This window comes from Propithecus coquereli, unplaced genomic scaffold (genome assembly GCF_000956105.1).
Source record: "Propithecus coquereli isolate 6110/MARCELLA unplaced genomic scaffold, Pcoq_1.0 Scaffold241, whole genome shotgun sequence".
Classification (NCBI taxonomy): Eukaryota; Metazoa; Chordata; class Mammalia; order Primates; family Indriidae; genus Propithecus; species Propithecus coquereli.
In genome coordinates this window covers 3,691,064-3,714,238 of record NW_012147964.1, presented here as the reverse complement: position 1 = coordinate 3,714,238, position 23,175 = coordinate 3,691,064, and the positions used below count along the sequence as shown (strand labels likewise).

The 23,175-nt window shown below is 60.9% G+C and overlaps 2 protein-coding genes across 2 annotated transcripts; both read right to left on the bottom strand.

The window, feature by feature from the left end:
- Positions 1-168: 168 nt before the first annotated feature.
- On the bottom strand, positions 169-1,175 carry TIMM13 (translocase of inner mitochondrial membrane 13 homolog (yeast)). The gene is made up of 3 exons (XM_012646148.1): positions 945-1,175; positions 798-866; positions 169-619 (listed from the first exon to the last, which is right to left on the bottom strand). Exons 1-3 carry the CDS (start codon positions 1,062-1,064, stop codon positions 521-523), a joined length of 288 nt encoding a protein of 95 aa, XP_012501602.1. The 5' UTR covers positions 1,065-1,175; the 3' UTR covers positions 169-520.
- Positions 1,176-4,475: 3,300 nt separating this feature from the next.
- LMNB2 (lamin B2) lies at positions 4,476-21,612 on the bottom strand. The gene is made up of 12 exons (XM_012646307.1): positions 21,314-21,612; positions 13,913-14,049; positions 9,936-10,092; positions 9,688-9,813; positions 7,376-7,546; positions 7,170-7,295; positions 6,688-6,908; positions 6,296-6,575; positions 6,094-6,201; positions 5,585-5,704; positions 5,305-5,415; positions 4,476-4,594 (listed from the first exon to the last, which is right to left on the bottom strand). The coding sequence occupies exons 1-12, from the start codon at positions 21,575-21,577 to the stop codon at positions 4,553-4,555; spliced, it is 1,863 nt and encodes a 620-aa protein (XP_012501761.1). The 5' UTR covers positions 21,578-21,612; the 3' UTR covers positions 4,476-4,552.
- Positions 21,613-23,175: the final 1,563 nt, after the last annotated feature.

The following is a 23,175-nucleotide window of genomic DNA, read 5'->3' as shown; positions in this document are numbered from 1 at the left end:
GTTGCACACCACAATCCCCCTGACCCACACAGCAGCACCGAAAGGAGAGACAGACACCGCCCCCACCCAGGGGAGGCTGAGGCCCAGTCTGGGCTGGGGCTCTGGGGACACCCGTACCTCCTCCCAAAGACCCCTCAGGAGGGAAACCGCACAGGGATCTCTCTCTGCCTTCGCCCTAGAAATTTATTAGTCAGTTCTCAGGAGGTCACAGCTCAGGTGGGGTCTGATCACCCCCAACTCCAAGGTCCAAACAAGGGTTCCCTGCCCAGGGCGTGAGGCTGACCTGGGCACACCGGCAACTCCCAGGCCTGAAGGAGGTGCCGCTTAGGGAAGGCTCGGCGCCCCCAGACCCAGGCTGCACTCACCGGCAGGGGCCGGGAGGGGCTGGGGGAACACAGTCCCATCTGTCCCAGCAGCGGTACAACCTCCTTAAACCAGGGCAGGCAGGACCCACGTGCGGTGTGGGCCCCGCCGCGCCAAGCACGTCCGTGGAGACGCAGTCGGGGTGGGGGCATCCCGCTCACATGTTGGCCCGCTCCCGCTGCAGCCGCGAGTTGTAGGCGCGGGACACGGTGTTCCAGGCGTCCATGTAGCGGTCCATGCACATGGCAATGCATTTCTGCGGGCGAGAAGGGGGCGCGCGGCTCAGCCCCGGACCCGCCCCGCGCCGCGCCGAGGCTGCAGACCGCGCACGCGCAGCGGCCTCTTCCCCGCCGCCCGTTAACCCGCACACGCGCAGACGCCCCCCCATACCTCCCCCGGTCGCGACCCCGCGACGCCCACCCCAAGGGGCTCACCTGCTCCGAGTTGTCCAGGGAACCCCCCGGCTTCCCGATGCACTTCCGGAAACATTTGTCCGTCATCCTCTGTGAAGAAACGCGAGGCCTCAGTCGCGACGCCCGCCCTCAGGGGCGCCCCCGGCCCCGCCCCCGGCCGCCCCGCACCTGCAGCAGCTCCTGGGCGTTGGCCACGGCGATCTGCACCTTCACCTGCTCCATGATGAGCCCTGGGTCCAGCTTCCCGCTGCCCGAGCCCCCGAAATCCGAGCCGAAGCCGCCCTCCATGGCTCCGCAAAGTCAACAGGGCCGAGGCCGCGCGCGCCGACCCGTAGCTGCACCGGAAGCTGGTCGACCGGGGCACGACGGGAAACGGAGTCCAGAGGGGCGAACTACAACCCCCATGAGACTGTGCCCGCCGGCCCGTAGCCGCGCCGGAAGTGGGCGGCCCGAGGCACGACGGGAAACGGAGTCAGGGCGACACAACTAACTCCCGTAAGGCCGCGCGTAGGCCCTCCGCGCATGCGCAGGCGAGCCAACCATCGCCCACGAGAGCTTGTTTACAGTGTCGAGACTCCGAGGCGGAGCGGGACACAGCACTGGCCCCGCCCTCGTCCCGTCCCGCAGGGCCTGCTGCGCGTACGCACAAGACGCCGGGCGCGCTGCAGTGTCGAGCCAGGAAGCGGTCACGTGACGTGACTCGGAGCCGGGCCGCGTGGAAACTCGACTGGAACTGACGCGGACAGGACTCTGAGCACCGCCGGTGGCTGGGGTCCCAGACAACCCCTTCACTAGGGACAGAGGCAGAACTTAAAACCAAAATGTTTATTGGAGTGTTGTACAAAAAAGTTTCCAGTCATAAAATGTATATTACAAATCATTGGGGGAAAAAAAAGACCACACATTTGGCATGCATCTTAAAAACCAACGAAATCTCTGGAAGTCTCTGCCAGCTCGTAGTTCTCACAGTCCAAGTCCACCTGCAAGTTGTGCTGTGATGCTCCGTTGGATGCGTGGATGACGACGCTGAAGTGGCGATGCCGTGAGGACTGTGAGTCCCGCTCAGATCTTTAAATACAACTGCTGTCCAGGGGCAGGTTATAAACAAACCCAAGTCAAAGCCGTCACTGGCGTGAAAACAGGTATAGGATCAAGTTGGGTTCTGACGGCAGGGCTCCCGGGCTCAGTGGGCTGACCCAGGCCTGTGCCCCGAAGCCCGCTCCAGCAGCCAAGGGCCTCCCTGGCCAAGGGTGGGCCGGACTCTGAAGCCTCCTCAGGAAGAGCACTGTACTGGGAGTCGCCCAACATGGACTCGCACAGAGGGACCGTTTGCAGCGCGTTGTTCTAAGTGGCACACAGCTAATAAGCTGATTTGAGAACAAGTACAAATTCCATTTCCCAGGCCAGCTTTGTGAAATTGGATTCTGCTGTTTACAAATACTTTATTACCAATGACCACCATTAAGCTCCAATCACCAACTGGCCACCCAATTAACTCCCACCCGACCCCCACCAGCTACGGCACCCCCAGCACCTGGGCCACTTCCAGCTCTACTTGAGGCAAATGTGGGGTAAGGACCCAGACCAGCTTGGAGTTGGTCAGACTCTGCCTGGAGCAACCTCTGTGCACCCAGGGGTCGGGGGGAGGGTGTCCGTGGGCCTGGGACGGGGGCTGTGCCGCAGGAGGGGCCCGGCAGTCTCTCTGGACAGCTGGGCCTTCTCCCTTTGTCCCTAAGGCCGGCCTGCAAGTCTGTTTCAGCAAATCACAGACCCAACTCCAGGATATGGTGTTGCACCCCCAGGGGCCCCAAAATACATAGGATGTGACTGAAGCCAGTGCAGAACCCACTACATGTCAGGACCACCAAGACCCACCCTCCAAAACCCCTGCTTGCACGAAGGACGGCTGGTCAGGTCCGGGCAGTTCCTGCTTTGAGGGTGGGGAAGAGGGGTAGCACCTGGAACCAGCGTTCCTGCTTCTCAGCGGCCCAACAGAGCCCTGCCAGCCCTGGCGGACACACCCCCCCCGTGGGGTAGGGGGAGATGCACCCACCAGGGCAGGCAGAGCTCCCCACAGACCTACCTGACTCAGAGCACAGTAGTTAAGCCTGTCTGGACCTTCCAGAAGGAATTGCTTTGGTAAAACACACTTCCCGCAACACCGGGAAAGAGCCCACAGCCCGGGGAATGCAGTCACCACAGAAAAAACCGGGGACTTCTGGAAGCAAGGGCAGCTGGCAGATCCTCAGGCGCCAGTGTAGGTGCAGCAGCAGCAATTTCACCATCAGCCACTGGCACCTTCCCGGCCTGGGGCTCAGGCCTCCAATTCCCTCCTCACCAAAAGCAAGTCCCCAGGGAAGCCAGACATGTGACTCAGCAGCACCACCTGCCCTGCAACGACCGTGAGGCCCAGCAGAGCTGGGCATCGCACATGGCTCAGTGTTGCGTCTTTAAGACTCAGCTGCACTTTCAGAAGGAAGTTTGCCATTGGGGGGGGACCCCGCACCAGCGCCTCCCCCTGGGGGGATGGCCAGCCTGCCCTCGAGGCCCTGGTGTGAGCCCCTGAAGCGGGGTCCCTGCAATCTGTGTACTGACCAATGTAAAAAAATAAATATCCATTAAAAAAATAACTTCTGTGTATCTATGTGGGGGGCGTAAACAGGAAGCTATTGCCAAAGGGGGGGCGCTGGGTGGCTGGAAGCTGGTCTGGGGTTGAGCGGTCGGGATGGGAGGCAGCTGGCGTTGGCATGTCTGTCTGAGAAACAAGTTCAGCGAGAAAGTTACAGGTAGAAGCTACAATACCGATATATGCGTATGTACACATAGGAGACCACACTACACACGGCGCCACACAGGGAGCCAGGGCGCGGGCCAGCGGGCCGGGCCCGCCCTAAATCACTCTCCTCTGGAAGGGTCAGGACTTGGCGGTACCGCAGACAGCGGTTCTGAAGCTCAAGGCCTCTGCTCCGGGGTCAGCCACCGTGTCCCCTCAGCTCGTCCCCTTCCCATTTATCATCCTGGCAAGTCTTAGAGCAGGACTGTCCCTGTGTGTCCTTTCTCCTCCCCCGTTGGTCCTGCAGGGTTAGGAACTGAACTGTAGAAAGCTCCAGAATCAAGGCCCAGAAAATAGAATCAAGGGTCAGAGACACCAGCCTGCGCCCGCGTCGCCAGAACAGAAACCACTATGAACTCCCTGAATACATCTGCCCTGGAACCAGGCTGATCCCACACCGTCAGCACCCGACTCTTGGTCGCGTGGTGGGTTCCCGCCATGGACAGTGGCAGCCACGACACAGGCCGGGCCCCTGCCCTGCCAGGTCAGAACCTGGACTCTGAATTTGGTTTTTAAAAAGCTTTAAAAAAATAAAACCCACAACCACTGAATTCTTCGGCAGTTTCTGCTCTCTACCCGCTGTAAGGCCCAAGGGGCCATTTCCTGTCCCCTCCCGGCCCAGCCTACACTCGAGGCAGAGGCAGCAAAGCGGCCCCACCAGCCCTCCCAGCCCCCAGGGTCCTGGCCCTGGGCCTCAGATTGAACCACACGGTGAAATCGGGGGAAAGTACTAAGAAAGGTCTCCTGGCTAGTGGTGGGTGGTGACAGGGAGGGTCCGAGGGCACCCACCGTGGGAAAGATCAGCAGAGGCCCACACCCACGTCCTGGCAATTTGCTTAAAAATTCTCTAGAAATGTATCAAGAAATAAAGAAAGCCAATGATATAAAAATAGTTTTCAGTGGCTCTGGGCAAAGAAAGATGTGTGAATGAGGAGTGCTGAGTTCACATCACGCGACAGCCTCTCGAGGTGGTCCTCGGGTCCCCCTGCAGGAAAGACGGAAGGACGACAGTGGTCAGGCCAGGGGTTGGGGGGTGCCGGGCTCACCTGGCCAGGCCTGCAGCTGGCTGTCCCCACCGCGTCCTCCCTGTTGGGGAGGGGCTGGGCCAGGTTGGGGGGCTGAGCACCACAGGAAACTTGGCTCACAAGGTGACAGGCTCAGCAGCTTCTGCCACAGCAAACCCTATTTCCAGAACCTTCCATTTCTCCATTACCCTGATTGTAGGCTACATGTGTGACTTTATGTTCCAAAAATCAGAGGATTGCTATGATGTGTGCATTTAATACAAGTGTGGTTTCTAGACTCTCCCTCTCCCTCCAAAGCCACTTTGGTGACTGGTGTCTTAGACTAGAGGGAGTGTGGTCCTAGAGAGTCCAGGAGCTGTACCCAGCATTGCTATGCGGCACAATTGGCTTTTCAACACCTCGCCTCCCAGGGGACCCCGGGCCCACACCCTGGGGTCCGTGATGTCCCAGCATCCACACGATGGCAGGACCAAGGAGGCAGGGACAGTTCCCCACCCGAGCCCACCCGTGCAGGCGCTCAGCAGAGCCCAGCCCCTGTGGCCCAGTGAGCATCTCACCGGGGTCCAGCGAGCACAGCGTGTGTGCATGTGGGGTGCGTGCATGTGCACGTGCGTGACCCAGCTCGCTCTGCCCTGATGCTACCCCGGCTGCCAGTGGACATGGGCCCTACCTGCTGGTGAAAGAGATCCTCCTCGCCAAACTCCGCCTCCTCCTCCTCTTCCTCCTCCTCCCCGTTCTCCCGCGCCACTGAGGACTGCTTCACGGCCCTCACGGCCACTTCCTGTGCGAGACGAGAGCCACCGACACTCAACACCCCCAGTGCCAGACTCCCAGCCCACGTCGGATGCTCTTGTCGGGGCACGACCGGGCCGCGGACACCATCCTGGGATCAGGCCCAGAGCTGCCATGGCTCTGCAGGCCCCTGGGCTGCAGCCGGATCCCACACCCACCTCTCCGTCAGCGTTGACCAGGACGGTGCGGAAGCTCTCCCCGGCGCCCCAGCTGGTCTGGCTCTTCCACACAAGGGTCGACGGGGGGCTGTGGGCCACCCCTGCACCAGCTGCCCACACCTGGGGACCCAAGAACACTCCCCGTCAATGCCACCTCTTGTCCTGGGGATATGAGCCAGTGACTGGCCGCCTACCACACAGCCCCCTTTAGTGCCTCGGCCGTTCAACCCTTCTAGTCTGGCTTGGGCTTGTCCAGGGATGACAGTCCCCAGGGTACAGGAGAGACTAAGGTTCACATTGACCAAGTGCTCTCGGCAAACAGGGGCCGAGCTGGGGTCTGAGGCCTATCAGGCTGTGACTGTCACGCTTCACACAGACGCCAAGCATGCTGCTCAGGCTCTGGGAAGGCCCAGTGGTGCAACTGTGGCACAGCCCTGGCCATGTCCTGAGTCTGAGCCCCTCCCGTACCCACTCATGCCGCCAGCGGCCACCCTCGCCCTGCCACCTACCGTGACTGTCTGGCCGGCCCGCAGGACGTACTTGGGCGTGAACTTGTAGGCGATCTCGTCCCCCTCCAAGATCTGCCTCTTGATCCTCCAGTTCCCCAGAGACTGATCCTGGAAAAGGCACCACATGCTTGTCACGTGCCCGCCGGGACAGGGACTCCGCGGGGCCCTCCCCTACCCTGGCCCGGGCGCAGCATTCCGGCACCTTGTCCGAGTTGTTCTTCAGCTGCACGAACTTGCCCTCCAGGTCGACCTCCTCGATGGTGACGCTGCCTGAGGCCGAGGCCTGCTGGGCCAGGTGGAAGCCGCTGCTGCTACTGCTGCTGCCCAGGCCACTCGAGCTGCTGCCCGGGGACTCCTCCGCCTCGAGCCGCTTCCGCTTGCTGCGGCCCGGGCGCCCAGCCAGCGCCACGCTGCTGCCACTGCTGCTCGAGGTGGCCCTCGAGATGGTGATGCGTGAGGACGGGCTGGGGGACAGCTTCAGCCTTGGGGAGGAGGAGGAAAGGGAGTGGCTGGCGGTGGGAGCCCTGATGGCATCAGGTCCAACAAGGTCATAAAGGCGCTGTCACCTGGCCCCTCTGCCCCGCCCTGCCCCACCTCTCCTCCTCGCCCTCCAGCAGCTTGCGGTAGGCGCTGATCTCCATGTCCAGGGCCAGCTTCACGTCCAGCAGCTCCTGGTACTCAGCCAGCTGCTGCTGCATCACGTCCCGCATCTCCGTCATCTCCTGCTCCTTGGCGTCCAGCATCTTCCGGAACTTGTCCCGCTCCCCAGCCACGGCCTCCTCCAGCTCCCGGATGCGGTCCTCAGCGGCACTTGCCTGAGGACGGGGCAGGTGGCCAGGTCAGAGCGGCCAGGGGTCACAGACATGCAGCCAATCCCCAGTCTCTTGTGGGGCTGCCGAGGAGGCCCCTCAAGGGAGACCAAGCCCAGAGGACGGGGGGCCCAGCAGCACATGCGGAGGAAGGGTAGGGGACATCGCCGGTGCCACGCGGACTGTATCAACCGCCAAGAGGCAGGAGAGCCCTGAGCCCGCACACTCCAGGTGACAGCAAGTGGGGGGGGGTCTCCAGTGCGTCACCTGCTTCTGGAGGCTGGAGAGCTGGTAGCTGAGGGACTCGACGCGCATGCGAGCCTCCTTCAGCTCCTCGCGGGCGGCGCTGGCTGCCTTGTCGTTCTGGTCAGAGCTCAGCTTGGCGTTGTCCAGCTGCGGGGAGACGGGCGGGTGAGGGGCAGGTGCTGGCCGGGGTCCCCAGCGCCCCCCGCCGCCATGCCCACCCCGCCGACCTTGGCCTGGTAGGTCTGCTCCAGCTCCTGCCGGTACAGCCGCACTTGCTCGTCGTGCTGGCTGCGCAGCTCCTCCAGCGCCTGCGCCATCTTGAAGTCGTACTCCTGCTGCCGGCTGCTGTCCACCTCCACCAGGCGCCGCTCGTGCCGCCGCCGTGTCTCCCGCACCTCCTGGGGACAGAGCCTGGTGACCTGGCTGCCGGGGAACACTCCCAGCACAAGGCCCAAGGGAAGGCTTCACAAGGTCCCAACTGAGGACCTCCAGGCAGCCACCCAGTTCCCCGTTCACAAGTCACCACCGACGCGCTCACGGCAGCGCAGCTGTGACTGCCACAGACTAACGCAGCCCAAATGCCCATCCACAGACAGTGAACAAACCCAACACGGTCCCTCCACACGCTGGAACATCACTCAGCCATGAAAAGGGATGAGGCTCTGACACGGGCCACAGCGTGGAGGGACCTTGAGGATGCCGTGCTCAGTGAGAGACGCCAGACACAGAAGGACACACAGTGTGAGACTCCATTTATATGAAATGTCCAGAACAGGCAGAGCCACAGAGACGTGGACTCGTGGGTGCCAGGGGCTGGGGAGGAGTTAAGGGCTGACCGTTGTTGGGGACAGGGTTTGTTCTGGGGGTGATGGAATGTTCTGGAATAAAGTGTACAATTTAGTGCATAACCCTGTGGAGATCTGACAGACACTGAATTGTAGACTTTAAAAAGGTGAACTTCATGGTGTGGGAATTAGAGGTCATAAAAGCTGTTATTTAAGAAAACGAATTACTGATGGTGCCCCCCCAACCCCGGCCACGGGCCACAGTGGCCCGACCCAGAGCTCGCGATCCATGGGAAGGGAACGTCCCCTTCTTACTGCACCAAACTCCAGCACAGAAATCAGTCACTTGTCGCTGTGTGACTGGTTCATATGAACAGCAGAAACGCTTGAGGGCTGCAGCCACCTTTCCAAACAATGACGGAGGCTGGCAGCCCAGCCCCGAGCCCGCGGGCAGCTCGCACCCTCCCCGCCGCGCTCGCGGACACGCAGCTCACCGCGCCCCACGCAGGCCTTGTCCTCTGTCCCATGCCCCTCGGGGGCCCCTTCCTCAGGGGGGGCTTCAGGGACCCCTTTTTCACTGGTTTCTTCTTGGGTTCCTGCAGGGGCCTCTTCCCAGGTCCCCTCTCAGGCTTCTTCAAGGACCCCCTCTTCACGGGCCGCCTCCGCGGTCCCCGCACGAGCTCCATCAGGGGCGTCTTCGCGGCTCTCCTTGCGGGTGTCTTCAGTGGTCCCCCCTTGGGGGCCTCCACAGGCTCCCCAGAAGACTTGGGCTCCTTCACCCGTCTCTCCCCAGGTTCCCGCTCAGGCTCGGGTCTGGGTCCCCTCACTGGTTCCCCGATGGGTCCAGGTCCCCTCGCAGGTGCGCTCAGGGGTCTGTGCGCAGACTCCCTCCAGGGTGTCTTCTCTGGCTCACTCACGGGTCTCTTCGTGGGTCCCCTCGCAGTGGCGCCCCCAGGTCCACTCACAGGCTCCCCCGCAACGCCCCTTGCGGCCTTCTGCCCGGCTCCCGTGGCGGCCCACTTGCTCACTGGGCCTGGCCGCAGCTGGGCCTTGCTCCCGAGCTGCCAGGACATCCTCCCGCCGACAGCTCTTCCCGGGCAGTGCGTGCAGGAGCGGCCCTGCCCCAGCCAGGCATTCTGCTCTGGCAGCGACAGCACAATGGGCTCTGTGACAGATGGGGCCGGAGGGTCTCACGGGCAGGGGCTCCCACACCACCGCCCAGGGAGCCGCAGGCCCAGAGCTGAGGTTGGAGGGTGGGAGAGGAAGCAGTTAGGCCTCACCCCTGCCTCTAACAGGGAGGCCTTGGGGTGGCTGAATGGTGACCCCAAAAACATGTGTCCACGTCCTGACCCACGGGACCTGTGACTGTGATCTCATTTGGACACAGGGTCTTTGCAGATGTAATTAGATCATTCCGGACTATCCGGGTGGGCCTTGAACCCAAGGACAAGTGTCCCTCTAAGAGACACACAGAGGATGGACACAGGAGGAAGGGGCCACGTGGAGACGGAGGCAGAGACTGGAGTGATGCGGCCATAAGCCAGTGATGCCCGGAGCCCCCGAAGCTGGGCAGGCAGGAAGGACCCTCCCTGGCGCCTCCAGCAGGCACGCAGCCCCGCGACCCCAACTTCAGACTTCCGCCCCCAGAGCCACGAGCGGATGCTGCTGTTTTAGCCACCTGGCATGAGGCGCTTTGCTCCGGCAGCCCCAGGACACTGCTGCAGCGAGCCAGGCTGACGGTGGGCCCGACTCACCTCCTCAAACACGTTCTTCCGGAAGTCGAGCTCCTCCTGCAGGCTCTGGCAGCGGTTCTCCAGGTCCACGCGCATCAGCGTCTCCTTCTCCAGCTGCTTTTTGGCCACCGCGTGACCATCCTCTGCCTGAGAGACACAGGACAGCAAGCGGAGGTGACAATCTGCCTGCCGCCCGTGCCCTGCTGGGACGTCCTGTGGCCACCACCCACGCTGGGAGCGCGAGGGCACCAGGAACTGCCGCGGCCTACCTTGGCGAGCTGGGCTCGCAGCTCGGCCACGTCACTCTCCAGGCTGCGCTTGTCACTGAGGGCAGCGGCCAGCTCCGCCTCGCTCCGGTGGAACAGGGACTCCAGGTCCTTCACGCGGCCCTGGGCCACCGTGAGCTCGCCCTCCCTCTTCTTGGCGCTGAAAGTCGAGAGGCCAGGTTAGCTGGGCGAGGGTGGGGGCACACGAGGGCCACTGGCCCCAGGGAGCACCTCAGGCAGTGCTGGGCAAGCTGGCCAAGGCACCAGGAAGCCCAAGGACAAGGTCGCCGGGGCCTCTGAGCCCAGGGCACTCAGGGTTACAAGGGCCCTGACGTACCCGATCTCGGAGAACAACAGAGCCGCCTGCCAGGGCCACAGGGCCACGTGCCCCCACATCTGCTCTGCACCCCGGGAGCCCCGCAGGCCACACACGCAACTGCCCAACACCAACCCCGAGGCCTGGGCGTCCATGTCCTTCCTGGCCAACTTTGGACACAGGAGCGATCGTTTGGGAAGAACTTGGGTTTTTAAAAAAAATTAATGTACATTCTATTAAAATTAAATGAAAACTCTGGCCTTTGTAAAGTTGGTCTTGTTTGGGAACTTAAACTATTTTACGCGGCTCACCTGGTATACCATTAAACCAAATTATTTCCAACATTAACTATTTGAGATAGCAAACATCCAGATCATTTTAACATGCAAACGTTAACGGTGTGGACTTTAGGCTCTTGAACATTTGCAAATGTAATTCTTAATCTTGGGGTTGAACATTTACTCCCGACCCCCAAGGAACAAACTGTGCCCCTTCCAAGCAATATATGGACACCCAGTTTCTCAACGTCACAACTGCTGACACTCGTTCTCTGGGCAGGGGCTGTCCTGGGCCCTGCAGGGTGCTGCGCAGTGTCCCTGGCCTCCACTCACCCCATGCCAGGAGCACCCCCCATGTCGTGACAATCACACATGTCCCAGATGTCACCCTGTGTGCCCTGGGGACAGAATCCCTCCAGGTTGAGGGAGCAGCACAGCAAGCTGCTGCCATTAGCAGTGGACGCCACACCCAGGTGGCTCAAGCCCGAGGCCAGAGATAAGCGCTGGGGCTGCCACTTCTGCCACCACTTCCTTTACACGGGCCACTCGGGCATTTGCCCACTGATTATGCTACTCCCATATCTTCACATACTGCTAGCTGCCACGCGCTCTCCCTGCCGAATCTACATTCCTGCCTCTCGTGAACCAGGGACGGAGGACGGCCGTCCCGACCCCAGCGCCCTCCCTGCCCGGGATCTGTAGTAAGTCTGAACTTGCCGTCTCGGTCGCGTGCTCGATCTGCACCTTGCGACAGAAGCAGCAGGGGCTGCCCGGCCAGCCTGCCGGTGCCAGGGCGATGGTCAGGCGGGCATCCGCCTGTGCAAGTAAGTTTCTGAGTGAGGAACCCGTGGTCCGGAGTTGGACAAACCAGGCATTGGGCTCCCGCCAAGTAAAAACACCCTGTGACAGGCGAACTGCAAACGCCACGTCTGTGCCCTGCATTTGCCACCGGGGCAGGGCTGCCGCCGCTGTGGCACTGTGACCCCTGTCTGGCTGGGGGCTCTCAGAATGCGGGAGATGCTGCATCAGTTTGTGTGAGGTGGGGCGGCATCGAAACCAGTGACGTCAGCCACAAAGTCGCCCACATCCCACGAGGGACACTAAGCCCTATGTCCAGGCACGGCGTGCACCTGCACTGAGGGTCTCGGGGTGCAGCCCACCACAGCCCCGAGCTCACGCTCACAGAGGGCTGCAAACCCTGCATGCCGGGTGGATCTTCACAGGGGCTTGGGGGAAACTGGAATCATCTGTCTGACAAATCCTGCCTGAGCCGGAGTGGCAGGCACTGTTCTCACACCACCGATGCATCTGGATCCACACCCCGCGTCACACCATGTGTCCTCCCGGGGGGGCGGGGGGGCGGCCATGGCAACACAGCTGCCTGTCAGATGGAGTCTGCGTTTCGAGGATGCCAGAGCAGGGAAGGAAGACAAGGCCTGCGTGTGGGCTGGGAGGTGATCCTGGGGACAGAGACCTGAGGCGGAGCTTGGAGGAGCCTTCCAGGCAGAGGGGACGGCAGAGCACAGGCCTGGGCTTGAGATCGCTCAGACCCGGGGTGATGGGAGCAGAGACACCAGGGAACCCAGGAATTCCTACACAACCCTGTCTAAGTCGCGGGGCTCCACAGAACTACACGGCACGACCCGAAGGCAGGGCGCTGCCTCTCGCCGGCCTAAGCGCCTGTTTCTTAAGGGCTTCGAGGTGCTGAGCAGCTTCCTCGACCGTGTGCCAGCCACTCCGGGGGTGGTGTGGCGGAACCTGGCTCCCCAGGAGCCACCCGCACTTCTGTCATCCCAGGGTTCTGGCTACGAACTTGTTAGGAAAAGAAAAACATGAGGTGCAACCGTCAGGAAGGTGACTGTCTGGGGCTACGGGAACGAGGTGGAGAAAGATAGCAGCGCTGGGGGACGCCACACCAGAGACCTGCAGATCAGGACTCCTCAACGCCCAGGTCAGCACAGTGTAGTATTTTAAAAAAATTTTAACAGTGGGGTGAAATTCACAGAATATAAAATTCAGTATCTTGAGTGAACAGCTCAGAGGCATCTGGAACGTCCCCCACACTGTGGCCTCTGCCTCTGTCCAGGCCTGCATAGGGCTGCTTTGATATTTTATAGCTCACATAAATCCCCTTTGAGTCGTATAATTACACCAGAGTCCTGCAGTCCCCAGGCTCTGCCGATAAAGCTACTTACTAACCACGGCAGGTGCAGGAGGCGGACGGCCCGGAGCCACGGCCCACTCAGGCCCAGCCGCGGGCCCCAGTTGCTCCTGCGGGACAAGGCGCTGCGTGGGACACACCGAGAGCAGGCCACATTGTGCCTGGTCCCTGGGTCCCCGGCTCATGGCCACCATCCGGGAGCAAATGGTCCCTACTGGAGCCTGGGCCCCGCAGGTGGCTTCTCTTGGAGAAAGGAAGCCGGCTCCCCAGAAGCCAGCGGCCTGGGCAGATGGAAGACTGCCCACCACCCATCCGCGGTGGTCCCGGTCATTATGTTGGCCACACTCCAATATGGGAATGACACGGATTCCCAAGCCGTCTGGCACTGCTTCCTCAGGTCACCAGCCGCACTGCCAGCTCCGGGGAACCCTCCACCAGGAATGCTGCGCCCCTCCTGGCAGCAGCGGGGCCTGGACTGCTGGGTGCAGGGCTCCGGGGAGAGCAAGGAGCCAGTAGGAACGCCCGTCCCTTCCCTGCTGATGTGGAAAGGGCAGATGGAGAGGCGCTTGAGGGTGTGTGGACGCTGGCAGCCAGAGGCTATGGCAGGCAGTGTCCGAGGGCAGGTGCGGGAAGCCCGAGTCTAGGCTGAGCCCGGTGTCCCGCAGGCCCCTGTGGTGCCAGCAGATAAACACGCCTCTGTCTTCACTCTGAACTGCCTGTCCCCAGTGCCCTGTGCCCAGGACCGGGTGAGTCTCGAGGAAAGGCTGAGGAAGGCAGCTGCTCCTGACAGTGGACACAGCTGTCACCCAAAGGGAAGTGGCAGGGAACAAGAACAGCCTAAGTGACCCATGACTGCCCTGGCCACACATCTGGATGCTGGGGCACCCAGCAGGAGGACAAAACCAAAGAACGTGTGACACCAGGGAAACGTGCACGGACGCCCCTTGAGGTCAAAAGCATCTCACTGCCGTGCACTGGGCGTGGCCTGTGTCTGGATGGCAGCGCGCGCAGCTGCGGCCCTGGCTGTAAGGAGCCCAGCCGGTCTCTCCAGGAAACTACCTACGTTTCCCGCGTTCTGCAGTGACCATCTACGACTTTCACAGAAGCAGAAACAAGGTGACTTGCCAGCCGCTGGCAGGAGACAGAGGACAGGGGAGGTCCAGGCTTAGAGTCAGTGTCGCCTGGGGACACCAGCCCCAGCACCTGCCCAGCGGAGACCACTCACCTCTTGTTGACCTCCTCCAGTTCGGCCCTCAGTTTCCCCAGTTCGATCTGCAGCCGGGCGCGCTCTCGGGCCGTCTCGTCCAGGACCCTCCGGGCGTCAGCCAGCTCCGACTCGTACAGCGCCTTGATGCCACTCACCTTGGGAGACACAGCCAAGGTGAAGGCCAAGGAGACCCTTCCCCCAGGCTGGCCACTGGCACTGCTCAGACCCCCCAGGTTTAATGCACAGAGCAAGAGGGTGACAGCCAGGGACACCGAGCAGCCCCACGGCACCGTGCACAAACCCGGCAGAGGGGCCCCTCCTCCGTGGGGACCCTCTGGGACGATCTATCTGCCCTCCCCACGCCCCAGCCCCCAGCACAGGGAGCTGCCAGGTTTGGGACCCACAGCAGCACCCCTCCACCAGGATGGCACCTGCTCCCTCAGTCAGAGGCCCCATCGGCCACGCAGCCCCTCAGCCGTTGCCATGGCTACAACAGGCCTGCTCATTACGTACACCCTTCACGCTCCCAGTTTCTGCAACCAGAAAATCGGTGTGAACGTAAACCCAGGGTCTCTCCACTCCCCACACCGTGGACACCGGGCCCACGTCTTCTCTGGGGTGGGGCGTCCTGGGCACCGCACAAACCCAGCAGCGTCCCTGCCTCTACCCGTTCCATGCCGGGAGCACCCCTCCCCCAGTCTCCAGACATAGCGCAGGGTCCCATGGTCACTGGTCTAATAAAATGTTTCTGCTCCTACAAAAGCCACTGTTTGCACGGTGATGTGCCTCAGGCAAGAGGACGGTGCTGTCACCAAGCTCCCGGGTGGCCATCTGTGGATGCTCTGCCTGCACTCGAGCTCTTGCCACCAGGACTCTTGCCACTAGGACGGCAAACTCAAGCTTCCATCTGAGACCCAGCTCAGCCTCCTTTCCTGCGACCTCCCCTCCCTGCCCTCGAGGCCAGCACGTCCCTCTGTGTCCCAGCCCACAGGCATGCGGAAGCTCCTGGGCAGAACCCCCCAGCCCCCTTCATTGTGCTCTGGGGCCGGAGTCCCCAGCTGCTCACTCCACCAGCCACCCCGACCTGTCCCCACAGAGACTTGGCGCAGCCATCAAGGCTGGGGGGAGGAGGGGGGACTGGAAAAACCAGGGTCCACCAGGGCAGGCAGAAGGGACAGATGCCCTCCAGGCCACCAGATGAGGAAAGCCCCTCCCAGAGCCTGCTGCTCACGAGGCCAAGTTCAAAGCCCAGCTGGCGGTTGGAGCCGGGCCCTCCTAAACCCGTCCCTAATGAGGGCCCTCTGGGGGCACTCGCATGCACACGCAGCCCGTGAAAGGCGACTGCCTCCATTCCTAACCCCGCCACGACCACAGCTGCCACCTGCGTGGCCTCCCCATGTGCTGCCGCTGCCCAAGTCACACACGCCAGCTGGGAGCACGGCTCGAATTTCCATGGCCTCCTTGTCCTCCCCCCTGCCCCACGAGACCATGCACTTAAATGTGTTTAAAAATATGTGGAACCGAACCACAGGGAGATGCCACTTCACACCCACTAGGGCACTGACCAAAACAGTCGCAAGTGCCACACAGATGTGGGGAAACTGGAGCCCTGGCGTGTGGCCGAAGGGGAGGGAACACGGTGTGGCTGCTATGGAGAGCAGGCTGGCGGTTCCTCTGAAGGTTAAGCATGGAGTCCCCGTAGGTCCTAGGTGTGTACCCAAGAGAAATGGAAACACGTCCGCGTATGTTTGAAGCTTGTACACGGACGGTCACGGCGCCATCCCTCACAACAGCCAAAAGGCAGAATCACCCGAGCGTCCACCAGCGTGAAGGCATAAACCCGACAGGGTCCACCCACGTAACAGGACATCACTCGGCCACAAGAAGGAAGGAGGCTCTGACACAGGCCGCAGCATGGAGGGACCTTGAGGACACCGTGCTCCGTGAGAGATGCCAGACACAGGAGGACACACAGTGTGAGACTCCATTTATGTGAAACGTCCAGAACAGGCAGATCCACAGAGACAAAGTGGATCAGGGCCGGACGCGGTGGCCTCACGTCTGTAATCCTAGCACTCTGGGAGGCCGAGGCGGGTGGATTGTTTGAGCTCAGGAGCTCGAGACCAGCCTGAGCAAGAATGAGACCCCGTTTCCACTAAAAAAAATAGAAAGAAATTGTCTGGACAACTAAAAATATATAGAAAAAATTAGCCGGGCATGGTGGCGCACGCCTGTAGTCCCAGCTACTCGGGAGGCTGAGGCAGGAGGATCACTTGAGCCCAGGAGTTTGAGGTTGCTGTGAGCTAGGCTGACGCCACGGCACTCACTCTAGCCAGGGCAACAGAGTGAGACTCTGTCTCAAAAAAAAAAAAAAAAAAAAAAAAAAGGGGATCAGGGGCTGGGGGCACTGAGGGTGACAGCTGATGGGAGGAGGCTTTTTAGTGTGATGAGAAAGTTCTAGAATTAGAGGTGGTGGCTGCACAACTCTGAATATACTAAAAACACTTAACCACACAGTTTGATTGGGTGAACCGTACGATATGTGAACTGCTACAGCTCTACGTGGTGCCAACAGGACAGACAGGCTCTAGGATGACACACAGAATGAAGCCCAGTGTGGCCCACCTGGGACGCTGTGCCACTCCCACAAACCTACAGGACAGCGAGCCTCTGTGCTTGGGGGCCCCTAGAGGGCCACCTCCCCCTTTACAGACAAGGCCCCTGAGCAGAGTGGGCTGGGAGCTGCTGAGGACACGCCACGTGGTAGGGTGACTAACTGTCCCAGTATGCGCAAGACCACGGGGGCTCCCAACGTGGGACTCAGTGTTCAAACCAGAATGTCCCAGGCAAATCCAGATGGGGTGGCATTTAACAGTCAGTCTGAGCCCGGCTGGTGGCCCCATAAGATCGTGATACCGTGTTTCTACCGTACGTTTTCTGTGTTTACATACGTTTAGACACACAAATACTCGCCACTGCGTTACGGTCACCTGCACCTCAGAGCCACAGGCCACACCGCTAGGTGTGCAGTGGGCTGTGCCGCCTCGGTCTGGGTAAGCACACTGTGATCGCGCAACGCAGCCGCCTAATGATGCGTTTCTCGGAACACGTCCCTGCCGTTATGCGACACATGACTTGTATCAACATTTTGCTCGTTGCAGATTTTTGGCATTAATTGTGATTTTTAAAAATGTTGCATTAAAGTATTATTCATCCCATCACCCCAGGCTGACCATGAGAAAAACACGAGACAAACCCAACTGAGACGTTCTGCAGGACACCGGCCAGCCCCCTCAGACTGTCCAGGGCATCAGAGACAAGAAGTCTGGGAAAATGTCACAGCTCAGAGGAGCCTGAGGAGATGTGACAACTGATTGTCATGTGGGATCTTGGGTGGGTCCCCAGGGCAGGAAACGACACCAGGGGAAACTGAGGAAATCTGAACAAATGATGGGTATCAGTTCAGAGCGTGGTGCTATTTTTTAATCAGGCAAGTGTCTACAGCCAGGTCTGCCAACTCTGGCCCCAGGGCCAGCTCCCGCCACCGTTTTGCCCACACTGCAAGCCCACCACGGTTTTCACATTTTTAAATGGCTGGGGGGGGAAAGGAAAGGAAAAAGGAAAAGATATTTTGTAACACAGGCAAATTCAGCGTGTATGAAGTTTTACTAGCACACAGCCACGGCCTAAGGTGGCGCCACCCTACGCCAGCGGAGTTGAGCGGTAGAGACCGCCCGTCTGCAAAGCCAAAAATACTGTACTGACTCCCTGGCCCTTTCCAGAAAACATCTGCCAGCGACAACACCCAGTCTGCAGCACTGTGATGACACTGAAGGTTCCTGTCCAGAGGGGGACGCAGCTCACAAAGACCCTTTCAGCCCAGGGGACAGGTGCGTGCCCGGCAGGACCTCACTGCCTGCACGTGTGAGGGCTGCGAGGGGGACGGGGACGCTGTGCGCGTGTCGGGCTTGAGGAATCCCAACAAATGTGTCGGCATGTGTGGGCCTCGGTGGGGAGGCGATTTGGATAACCCGAGATGGCCTTTTCCTGGGATCCCAGACGCACAGCGTGGCACAACTCGGCTGCAAGATGTCACCAGGGGACAAAATTGCCCTGGTTGAGAACTACGCCTCTGCAGGGAAAATCCAGACACCAGCCTGGGGCCACCTCAAAAGCCGCCTGCTTCCACCACTCTCCCCCAGCCCAGCCCTGGCTCCGAGCTCCCTGGGTCCACCTTGGGTAGCCCTGAGCAGCCACCGGACACCCGGGGCGGGGGAAGGGAAGAGAAACCGAAGCCAAGTTTCCTCCTGCAGGAACTTAACACCTCCCGGGCGGCTCCCTGGGTACCTGCCTCTCCCCCCTGCTCCCGCCGCCACCCCAGCAACCAGGGATCCTTCTCCCACAAACACCCACCTCGCCAGCCCCCCACACCCTCCAGTGACATCCGCACGTGGCCAAAAATGACGTCGACTAACGTCACATGGGAAAGGTGCCGAATTTACACGGGGTCCTGGTTTTGTGCGTGACCAAGCATGAAAGGAAGAGAACTGGCGTGGACGGGGAAAAAGTGGGCAAGATGTGCACCGATGGGCAAGACGGGGGCATGGCGGGGTCTGGTTCACCTTTCACACCAGAACTTGAATTGTACCACACCTGTTGTCGTTTATGAAATATTAGAGGCAACTTCAAAGCATTCCTACAGCGATCCTCCACCCCCAGCAGGGCTTCTCAACCTTGACACTGATGACACGTGGGCCGGGTAGTTCTCTTCTCGGGATGCAGAGCAGGGAGCATGCCTGGCCTCCACCCACGCCACGCAGGGGCATCTCCAGTTTTGACAACGACAACCATCTCTAGCCCGGGTCAGATGTCCCCTGGGGGCAGGACCCAGCCAGGTGAGACCACTACTGTGCAGGTCAAGTGCACATTCGGAGGCACCAGACACCCGAGGTCCCTCCTACTCAGAGCCGCCTCCCATCCCCTTCCTGCCAGCCTGGGCCCAAGGCCCCCTGAACCCCACCGGGCCCACCTGTCTAGAAGGCCCCCACTGCAGCCCCCAGCCAATGCAGGTCCCCCCTCTGTACAGCCCAGTGATGCCCCCTCCTCTCCCCAGAGGGTTCTCAGCGCCCCCCACTGACCGGCAGGTGGTACTCACCACCTAACCCCCGGCAGCCGGTTCCTGGACAACTGGCACTGGGTAGATCTCCCAGCTGTCCCCCTGCAGACACGGCTGGACAACAAGGCGGCAGTGACACCTCAGGGACTAGGGCCCCCCTTGTTCCCACATTCCAACCAGCCTGAGCCAGCGCAGCAACAAAGGACAACACCAGCGCTGCCCGGACAGGCGGCCGCCCAGGGTCCCTCAGGCAGGGCGCTGGGCCCGTGGGGCTGTGCCGGTGCCTCCTGAGCGCTCACCAGACTCCCCCTCTAAAGTCCCTGCAGTTGTTTGTTCCACTTGCAGGTGGGACAACAGAAGCCCAAAGATGGCAAGAAACCAGCTCAGACCCCATGTGCTCACGGGTCCGGCAGGCGGGAATCGGGCTGCGTCCTGCGGCCGGGACGATCCTCCCACCACTGGACAGGTGGCAAAACCAAGGCTCGGAGAGACTGATAAAGCAGGGACCCGAACAGCTAGGACACAACCACCAGCCAGGGACCTTCGGCTTCCCAGAAAGCACGGCTGCCTTCTTTGAGCTCCCTGTCCCTGGGGCACTATTAAACCAAGATAACAGAACAGCCCTTTATCTCATTGCTTTCATCTTACAAAACAATCCTTGTGGCAAACAACTCCAAGACGCAGGTATTGCAATCACACCCACTTTAAGGGTGAGAACACTGAGACCAGAGAGGTTAAGTGGTTAGCCCAAGGTCACACAGAGGGTAAACGGCTCCTTTCCTGAAGCCCACTACTTGGCCCATTCCCCAGATGAGGACGTGGAGGCTCAGAGCCGTAAAGCCCAGCTGTAGGGCCTGGCTCTCCCATGGGGACACTGGGACCCAGGTGCCTCGACGCAAGGTAGGAGCCAAGTGAGGGTGCTCCTGCCTGCCCCCTTATTCTGAAGACCTGCCCTTGGACTGGGCATGGCTGGGGGAGGAAGAAAGAGCCTCCTGGGGATGAGGCTGGCAGCAGGGGGTGCGATGAGGCTGGCAGCAGGGGTCCCCACCCAGGACAGGTCCCACACAGGACCCCAGGACACCAACACTCTATCCTTTTGGGAGGCGGGCTTTCCTGGCTCCTCCTCCCTCAGTCTGCACTGAAGTCCCAGGCCCACCTGGTACCCCCAAACCCTCCAGGAGACCGCAGACCTCATGTCACCCCCTTCCTTCATATTCCCTTGGGGGCAACCTGTATCCTCACGGCCAAACTAAGGGCCTCTCAAGTTTCTCATGGGAACCCCACAAGGCATCAGAACCCCTCCCTCAGCCCCCCAAAGATGGAGCTTTCTGCCTAACCCCCACCCAGTCGCTGATCTCTCAGGGATTCATGGGGGACCCCCCCAAAGTTCCATGGAGAACTGAGGCCACATGACTTGCCCCAAGGCCCCTCCATAAGGCCCTCTAATGCTCCAAGAGCCCCCTCAGAGGGCCTGAGCCCCCCACTCTCCTTGGAGACCAGAGACTCACCCACCACTCACATACCCGAACACCCAGATTCATTCCTGGAGAACCCCTTATCCCTTAGGGGTGGGGGTCTACCCTGGCTTATACCCCCTCAGCCAGAGGATCCCCCAAATCTCCTTGGAACCCTACGATGAACGAGGCACACAGGAGACTGTACCCTGATACTCAGGGGACCCCTCTTTGGGTAGGGCGCCCCAGTCTGCACCCCTCATGCACGGGGCCTTAAAATTCTGAGGACCCCTCTCTGCAGCTCTCACTCAGGGAGCTAATAAGTCCTTGGACCCCCTAGGTAGGCCAAGCCTGCCCCGTCTGCACCCCTCACTCGGGGGGGAGCCCTGAAACATCTTGGGGGAGCCTCTGAGAGGACGAGGTTCAACCCCTGACCCCCTGCTCAGGGGTCCCACGAGATCGCAGACCATTCGGTGGGCGGCACCGGTGTGCACCCCTTACTGACGGCTCCCCCGCGAAGATCCCAGAAACGACGGGCCCTCCCCGTCTGCAGCGCCTGCTCAGAGGTCCCCCGAGATCGTGGACTCAGCAGTAGGCGGGGCCTGCCGGGTCTGCACCCCTCGCTAGGGGCCCCCCAAATCCCCCGAGAGGATGGGGCCTGCCCAGCCTGCACCACTCGTTCGGAACCCCCCGGGAACCCCTCAGAGAACGGGACCCCTCCTCGCCTGCAACCCCGCTCACGGGTCCCCCACGATCGCGGACCCCGCGGTGGGCGGGGCCTGCCCGGCCTGCACCCCTCGCTCGGGGCCCCCCGAATCCCCCCGGGAGCCCGCCGGCCCGCGCCCCTACCTCGCGCGTGGTCACCTCCTCCTTCTCGGAGATCTTGAGCAGCAGCCGGTCGTTCTCGAGCTCGAGCGCGCGGACGCGGTCGATGTAGTGCGCCAGGCGGTCGTTGAGCTCCCGCAGCTCCTCCTTCTCCTGCAGCCGCGACAGGCGCGTGGGCGACAGCGGCGTGGCGGGCCCGCCCGCGCGGCCGGACAGCGGCGTGGCCATGGCGGCGGCGGCTCGCGGCCTGCGCGGCTCCCGACGGCGGCCCGGGCTCGGCGGGCTCATTCAATCCGCGCCGCCGGCTGCAAGATGGCGCCGCGCCGCGCCCGCCGCCCGCCGCCGCGGGGCAGCCTGGGACTTGTAGTCCGGTCGCCGGGCGCGCTGGGACGCGCCGGGAGTTGTAGTCTCTGGCCTGCTCCCGCCCGGTTAAGTAGTCCGGCGGGAGACGCGGCAGCGCGGCGGCAAACTCCAGGCTCGGCCACTAGGAGGCAGCATTGTGTTGCTGTCTAGTGCCTCAGTTTCCCAACTAAAAGAAACAAAAAATAGATTGGTGGACGGTTGGTTTAGTTACTTTCCTCATGGAGTTAAATGCACGAGGAACATCCTTATCATGACTGCTCAGGTTGGCTGGGCCCCTCTGGGTTGGTTGCTATGAATCTTCCGGGGTGTTTGTTTGTTTAGAGATAGAGTCTTGCTCTGTCGCCCAGGCTGGAGTGCAGTGGCATCATCGTAGCTCACTGCAGCCTCCAACTCCTGGGCTCAAGCCATCCTCCTGCCTCGGCCTCTACAGTAGCTGGGACTACAGGAGTGTGCCACCATGCCAGGCTAATTGTTTTTTCTTATTTTTTTAGGGACAGGGTCTTGCTATGTTGCCCAGGCTGGTCTTGAACTCCTGGCCTTAAGTGATCCTCCTGCCTCGGGCTCCCAAAGTGCTGCAATTACAGGCATGAGCCATTGCGCCCAGGCGTCCTGGGTTTTTTGGAAAACTTACATCCTCTAAAGTTCAGTTTGATTATGTGTCTCTCCTGCAAGTTCTGCCCGTCACCTAGAGTGACTCCATTCTGGTTGGGGCTGGTCTGTTGGGGACTAGCTCAGGAACTTACTCCAAAACAATGGCCTTCCCCAACTCTATGCTAGTGATGTTTGGGGACCAGGTCCCTCGATGTTGTGGGGTCTGGAGGTAAGCACCCTCCACCCAGTTATGACAGCAAAATATGTCTCCAGACTTTGCCACATGTCACCTGGAGGGCAAAATTGCCCCTATTTGGAGAACCACTTCCTCTTACCCTAGAACTGGCCGGGTGTTCCTGCCTGGAGAACCCCTCCTTCCCTCTAACCTTAACCCTAACCCCTTGGGGAGCTCAGCTCAGCCTCCCTCAGGGACCCCAACAAGTCACACGCTGAGCACCTACTGAGGACGTGGGGGAAAGTATCCACCTTCATTGGACACCTAATATTCACTGCCTAACATTCCTCTCTCACCAAATGGGCCCCAGCCTTGGGGTGCCTGGCTAGACTGTGACCTCCTATCTAAGGCCCTGATACTGTTTCGTTCCCTCATAAGGGCAGGAATATAAAATATAAAGGCAGTTGGTAAAACGTGAGAAGCTTTAAAGCAAAATATGAAATATAATAAACGATACTACAGGAGGTGGGGGCCAGCGGGGAGAAGAATGACAGGTTTGGAGATGGCATGGGGTCCCTTTCCCACCCTCCATCTGCACCCCCTCCTGACCACAGCCTTGGGCACAGGCCGACCTGACCCCCACTCACCTGCCGTGGGAGGCCCTGCAGGTCCCACCCATGTCCCACTCCAATACCCCCCGCACCCCCAGGTCTTTGCCTGGGCTGTTCCCTGTCCCAGGAGCGCCGTTCCCGTCCTG